The 6,941-nt window shown below is 53.9% G+C and overlaps 1 protein-coding gene across 5 annotated transcripts in view; it reads left to right on the top strand.

Moving 5' to 3' along the window:
- Positions 1-6,904, top strand: part of RELB (RELB proto-oncogene, NF-kB subunit) — a 30,340-nt gene extending 23,436 nt beyond the window's left edge. For 4 of the 5 annotated variants that reach the window (XM_039248404.1, XM_039248389.1, XM_039248397.1 and 1 more), the window contains 4 exons: positions 3,106-3,321; positions 4,040-4,108; positions 4,229-4,306; positions 6,087-6,904. In XM_039248404.1, coding sequence (XP_039104335.1) covers positions 3,106-3,321; positions 4,040-4,108; positions 4,229-4,306; positions 6,087-6,475 — 752 coding nt within the window. In that variant the 3' untranslated portion in view covers positions 6,476-6,904. The remainder of the gene's footprint in view (positions 1-3,105; positions 3,322-4,039; positions 4,109-4,228; positions 4,307-6,086) is intronic. The other variant, XM_039248414.1, reaches the window with a different exon arrangement.
- The last annotated feature ends 37 nt before the right edge of the window (positions 6,905-6,941 follow it).

The following is a 6,941-nucleotide window of genomic DNA, read 5'->3' as shown; positions in this document are numbered from 1 at the left end:
AGGCTCCAGGCTCTGAGCTGGCTGTCAGAACAGAGCCCGACGTGGGGCTCGAACCCACGAACCGTGAGATCATGACCTGAGCCGAAGTCGGACGCTTAACTGAGCCACCCAGGTGCCCCTGTCTTTTAGTTATTTTTATTTTATTTATTTATTTATTTATTTTTTTTAATGTTTTTACCCATTTATAGAAGAGAGAGAGAGAGACAGCGTGAGCAGGGGAGGGTCAGAGAAAGAGGGAGTCACAGACTGAAACAGGCTCCAGTCTCTGAGCTGGCAGTCAGCACAGAGCCTGACGCGGGGCTCAAACCCACGAACCGCGAGATCATGACCCAAGTGAAAGTCGGACGCTTAACCCACTAAGCCACCCAGGCGCCCCAGTTATTTTTATTTTTTTAAAGAGAGAGAGAAAGCACGAGCAGGAGAGGGTCAGAGAGAGAGAATCCCAGTGGGCTCTGCAATGCAGAGTCTGATGTGTGGCTCGATCCCACCACCCTGAGCCAAAATCAAGAGTCAGACGCTCATCCGGCTGAGCCACCCAGGCTCCCCCCACCTTTTGGCTATTAGGAAGTGTTGCTATGAACAGCTGGACATTTATGTAGAAGTTTTTGTGCCCAGGAGTGGGAGGTTCTTATAAAATTTTGAGTGAATGAGCAAATGGCAATTGAGTGGCTCTCTGTGCTGGGCCCTTGTGCCGGGCAGTGTTGGGACACAGCGGTGACAGACAGTCCCGGGTTCTGCTTTCGCAGGGCTCCCAGTTCATTGGGGGAACAGGGAAACAAACACAAATTCCAAATGTGAGCTATGCTGAGACAGAAGCAGACAAAGCACTAAGACTGAACAAGAAGACCAGACACAGACTGGAAGGCTTCCCTGAGGAGGTGATATTTGAGACAAGATCTGAGGAATCCCAAGGAGATTGTTAGGGTCCTGGGATTGGGGACCAGAGCGGGGAAACTGTTCCAGGTGTGTGCAAATAACTAGCGGCAGATGTGAGTCCAGATCACTGGCCAGTCTTGGGCTGGTGACTTCACCACCCTGAGCCTCCATTTCCTCCTCCCTAAAATAAGCTGGTGTTAGGATGAGATAGGATCTCCGCTATCCAAGAACTACACTGCAAAGGGTTAGTAATTACTGAGAATTCCTGAGTGCCAGGCCTGAAGCTTGTACTCTGCGTAAAGCTAATAAAAGTGATCATACTTAAGGCAGACTGAGTACATTTACTTGCTGTGATTTAATTAACCCTCCTACCAACCCTGTGAGGTAGGTACTTTGATTTTGCTTCTGTTCAGGTGAGGAAACTAGGTACAGAGAGATCAGGGTAACCCCCCTAGGCCCTTAGGAGCTGGTGGTGAAGAGTTCTAGCCCACGGGGGTTCCCATCTTGACTCCGCCCCTTGTTGGCTTGATGACCTTGGACAAGTGACTTCACCTCTCTGTGCCTTTGCTTCCTTCCTAAAGGTGCTTTTTTGCATCGCATTGTTGTGTGACTTAGAGGCAGTCCGCGTGCCTCCGATATATATAAAGCCTCAGTAGATGGAATTAGACTGGGTGGCTCAGTTGGTTAAGTGTCCGACTCTGGCTCAGGTCATGATCTCGCGGTTTGTGGGTTCGAGCCCCGCGTCGGGCTCTGTGCTGACAGCTCAGAGCCTGGAGCCTGCTTTGGATTCTGCGTCTCCCTCTCTCTCTGACCCTCCCCTGCTCGTGCTCACTCTCTCAAAAACAAACATGAAAAAACCTTAAAGTGGCTGTGTAGTTGATCTGAGACTATTATCCTTTGAAAGGCCTACTTAAAAAGTAGACCCTTGGCTGGCTTTTGGACACTTGGGTTTGGTTTTGTTTTAATTTTTTTAATGTTTTAGTTATTTCTGAGAGAGAGAGACAGCGTGAGCAGGGGAGGGGCAGAGAGAGAGGGAGACACAGAATCTGAAACAGGCTCCAGGCTCTGAGCTAGTTGTCAGCACAGAGCCCGATGCGGGGCTTGAGCCCACAAACCATGAGATCATGACCTGAGCCGAAGTCGGACGCTTAACCAACTGAGCCACCCAGGCGCTCCTGGACACTTGGGTTTTGAGAGGGCTCCCGCCATTCCCTGTGTTCAAACCGTTTGTATGGACAGTGTGGTTCATGCCGAACCCCTGCTTTGCTTCTGGGAGTCTGGAATTTTGACATGTGCCAGGCAGACAGTTCTAGCGTCCAGTACAAACTTGGGTCATGCCGAGTCTCCAGTGAGCTTCCCCGACAGAGGGCGTTTTACAGGTGTTGTCCAAGTTCGTTACTGGGGGGATTTAGCGTGTCCTCTGCGACTCCGCTGGGAGAGGGCTCTTGGAAGCTTGTGACTGGTTTCCTCCGGACTTGACTCCAGGCACCTTTTCCCTTTACTGAGCATGCTCACTGTCTTCTTGCTATAATAAATCATAGCCATGAGTATAAGTATATGCTGAGTCCTGTGGGTCCCCTTAGTGAATCACTGAATCTGACAGCGGCCTGGGGGACTTCTGACACTGTGGGGATGTGAATCTTATCTGCCTCTCAGGTTGCTAAAAGGATGACATGGGATAATATATATAAAAAGAAGATACTCAGTGACCTGCACAGAGTAGGTGCTCAACAGGTTAGCTGCCACTATGATGAGTTTTATTCTTGAGATTATCAATATCGGGGGCACCTGGCTGGTTCAGCTGGTAGAGCGTGTGACTCTTTTTTTTTTTAATGTTTTATTTATTTCTGAGAGAGAGAGAGAGACAGCGTGAGCAGGGGAGGGTCAGAGATAGGGAGAGACTCAGAATCTGAAGCAGGCTCCAGGCTCTGAGCTGTCAGCACAGAGTCCGATGCGGGGCTCGAACCCACGAGCCATGAGATCATGACCTGAGCCGAAGTCGGACGCCCAACCGACTGAGCCACCCAGGCGCCCCAGAGTGTGTGACTCTTGATCTCAGGGTTGTGAGTTCAAGCCCCGCATTGGGCGTGGAGCTCATTTAAAAAAAAAAAATCAACTGGAATTAAAAAAACTTTAAAAATACCAATATTGATTTGGGGGGAAGCTGACGGGTTGGGGGCCCAGTGGGCCAGAGTCCTGGCTCAGCTGATGTCCCCACTTTCCCGCCAGAGGATATATCGGTGGTGTTTAGCAGGGCCTCCTGGGAAGGCCGGGCAGACTTCTCCCAGGCTGACGTGCACCGTCAGATCGCCATCGTGTTCAAGACGCCGCCCTACGAGGACCTGGAAATCGTCGAGCCTGTGACCGTGAACGTCTTCCTGCAGCGGCTTACCGACGGGGTCTGCAGTGAACCTCTGCCCTTCACGTACTTGCCTCGGGACCATGGTAACCGCAGCTGTCCAGGGTGGCCCACTGTCCAGGGAGGACCAGGCCTTAGCCTAGAGGGGCTGAGGGAAGAGGCAGGAGTAGAACACAGGCTCAGGACTGCACAGACTGGGGTTCGACTCCTGGACCCATCACTTACTGGCTTTGTGAACTTGGCCTCTCTGAACCGCAGCCTCCTGTGTAAAATAGGAATAACAGTGCCTGTCTGATGACACTTGGGGAGTATTTATTTCTCCCCTTGGCATGTCTGCGCATGGCTGGCCTGTAGTGGGTGGTGCAGGACACAGCAGTGACCAAGATAGCCCTAGCTTTGCCCTTATAAGTGTCACAGTCCTATAGTGGGAATGGAATTGCTGAGGGGACTCAGGTCACTCAGAGAGGATCACGGAAGGCTTCCTAGAGAAGGGGACAGCTGAGTACTTGAGGATGTCTGAGCCGTTCCCAAGAGAAGTGGTGGGAGTTGGGAAACAGTGTTTCAAGCAGCTGGCGTAGCAAATGCAAAGGTCCTGAGGTAGGATTGTGCCTGGCGTGTTCCAGGAACAACAGAGACCAGCGTGGCTAGAAGTGGATTTGGGTTTGTCATTCTAATATGTGGATACCTCTTTGCATTAATTGGCCAACAACCAGAACCACTCAATGACTCCCTACAGGGTCTCTGTAATTCGTTCTTGATTATAATTATTGATGGATTCCGTTGCCCCTGGTATCTCCTGAACAGACAGCTACGGAGTGGACAAGAAGCGGAAACGGGGGATGCCGGATGTCCTTGGGGAGCTGAACAGCTCCGGTGTGTCCCTCTGCCCCTTTCCACACCCATCTCCAGGTTCCTGGGAGGGGAAGGCTAAGTCCTAGGCTGGGGAGGAGGGGCTGTGAGGGTCCAGGGGTCCTCATCTCCGCCTTCCCGTAGACCCCCATGGCATCGAGAGCAAACGGCGGAGGAAAAAGCCGGCCTTCCTGGATCACTTCCTGCCCAACCACGGCTCAGGTGGGTCCCCGCTCAGTGCACGGCCCTGCTCTCTGAAGCGGGGTGAGGGTGCTTCTGGCCTCTTTAGCCTCTCCCCTAACACGACCTCCCCCACAAGGCCAGTAACTCAGCACTTAGGCATGAAGTAGAAAGAATAAGAGCTCTGGACACAGTCTCTAGGCTCTGATCTCAGCTGGGCCATTTACATGCTGTGTGACCATCGCCAAGTTGCTCGACCTCTCAGAGCTCCAGGGGCTCCTCTGAAAAGCTGCACCATGTACCTACCTCATTGGCCCTTTAGATTTTAATGTATCTTTTAATGTTTGTTTATTTATGTTGAGAGAGCTGGAGCACGTGGGGGTGGGGCAGAAAGAGAGGGAGAGAGAGAACCCCAAGCAGGTTCCATGCTCAGCATGGAGCCCGATGGAAGGGCACACGAAGCCTCTTACCTGAGGTCACACTCCTAGTCTGTGGTGAGGCTGGGGGCTGTAGATGCCCAGCTGCACAGGCTAGTGGAGAGGCACTACGTGAAGGGGGCAGCCGGGGGTGGATGGCAGATGAATGGGGGTGGGTGTCAGAGCAGACCGACCCCTCACTGAGAGCCCCTCCCGCCCAGCCACCCTCTGGCCTGTTCTACCCCTGCCTTCATCTCAACTCACATGCCGGCCTCCACTTCCCATGAACTGCAGCCCCGGCTGGCTGGCATCAGATGCCAACCCATCCACTGGCCAGCAGCTGTAAGAACGCTGCCCCCCAGTACCCCAGCCCCCCGGCTCCCGGCCGACCGCCAACCATACAGGGTCAGCTGAGCCTGGACCACTCCAGCCAGCCCCACCCTGGAGGTTTCAAGTGTCACCTGTACATCCCTCTACCTGTAGCACCTGGTAACCAGTGCTCCAGAGCCCCGCCAATGGCAACCACCGATCCCAGCTTCTCATTAGCCATCTGCCATTCATCTGCTTCCTCCGTCACCCCAGTTTTTTTATATATATTTTTTTATTTCTAGGAGAGAGAGAGAGACAGCGTGAGCAGGGGAGGGTCAGAGAGAGAGGGAGACACAGACTCTGAAATAGGCTCCAGGCCCTGAGCTGGCAGTCAGCACAGAGCCCGACATGGGCCTCGAACCCACGAACCGCGAGATCATGACCTAAGTGAAAGTCGGATGCCTAACTGACTAAGCCACCCAGGCGCCCCGAGCTCCTGCCATTTTCAACGCACAGTTTCCATCTCATGGTCCACGGTGGCTGCCCCAGCTCCAGCCATCATGCCCACATCCCAGCGAGGAGACCTTAGTCACATGACCACATTAAGCTGTGAGGGAGGCTGGGAAATCGAGTCCCAGTAGTCCTGGGTCTCTTTCTGAGATAAGCTTAATATTGCCTTTGCTGGTGACGTTTGTCTTGTTGCAAAGAGAGACTCTCCTATAATGACACGTAATTTTGCCTTCCAATTTGGCGACCGGGGACTTCTCGTGTGGGGATTTCGCTTTTTGAGTTGTCTCCATTAATCTGGAGGCGGAGGAGGAGCTTTAGAACCTCTTCAACTTTCTTATTTTTTGGAAAAACAACCCCAGCACGGCAGGAGCGTGGTTTGAACCCTAATTCCACAACTCGCTAGCTCTGCGTGACTGAATTGTTTATTAAATGAGAATGCGGATGGCCCCTACTCCGAGGATCTCCCTGGGATTAATGGAGGCTCCGGTAGTGATGCACTGAGCACCATCTGGGCATTCGAGGTAGAACCTGGCCACAAGTTGGCCCTAAAGCGCACCCTACTTCCTTCCGTCTTTTCATCCCTGCAGGCCCGTTCCTTCCGCCATCAGCCCTGCTGCAGGACACAGACTTCTTTCCCGGCCCCGTGTCCCTACCCGGCCTGGAGCCCCCAGGTGGGCCGGACCTCCTGGACGAAAGCTTTGCCTACGATGATGCCACAGCCCCCACGCTCTTCACCATGTTGGACATGTTGCCCCCGGCGCCGCCACTGGCCAGCGCCGTCACGGGCAACGGGGCCGCAGTGCCCACTGTTGGAGAGCCTTCCGGCCCTGAGCCAATGACGCTGGACTCGTACCAGGCCCCAGGCCCCGGGGATGGGGGCACTGCCAGCCTTGTGGGCAGCAACATGTTCCCCAACCAGTACCGCGAGGTCGGATTCGGGGGAGGGCTCTTGTCCCCGGGGCCCGAGGCCACGTAGCCCCGAGGTGCCGGAGGAGAGAGGCGCTGGGTGGGGAGGGAAGTAGGTAGAAGGAGCCCTGAAAACCCAACCAGGATGTCCAGCACCTCCATCCCCTTGGGCCGCCCTTGGTCAGTCTTCCGACCTCCTCATCCTTCTGAATGGGACATCTTCAGCGCTGGTGAGAAGCTCCGTCGCACCGGTTTCCCTTGAGCCCATTTTACAAATGAGAAAGCCGGGTCCGGAGAGGAAAAGGGGCTTGGCTCCCACGCACCAGCTTGTAAAGCTGCCTCAGCCCCCACAAACGGGGGGCACCTTCTCCAGGCGGATTCTGGAGTGTACATATGGGAGGAGGGTGCAGATCCTCAGCCCTCCTTCCCCAAGCCTGAAGGGTGGGTGGGTTACAGGTTGTTTTGAGTGTTCCCAATAAAGATGAGTTTTTGAGCCTTGGGAGTCTGGTCTCTGCTCCGCTTGGGAAACAGCCCGG

This window comes from Hyaena hyaena, unplaced genomic scaffold (assembly GCF_003009895.1).
Source record: "Hyaena hyaena isolate Hyena2069 unplaced genomic scaffold, ASM300989v1 scaffold_9, whole genome shotgun sequence".
NCBI classification, from domain to species: Eukaryota; Metazoa; Chordata; class Mammalia; order Carnivora; family Hyaenidae; genus Hyaena; species Hyaena hyaena.
This window is presented reverse-complemented; position numbering and strand designations above follow the sequence as displayed.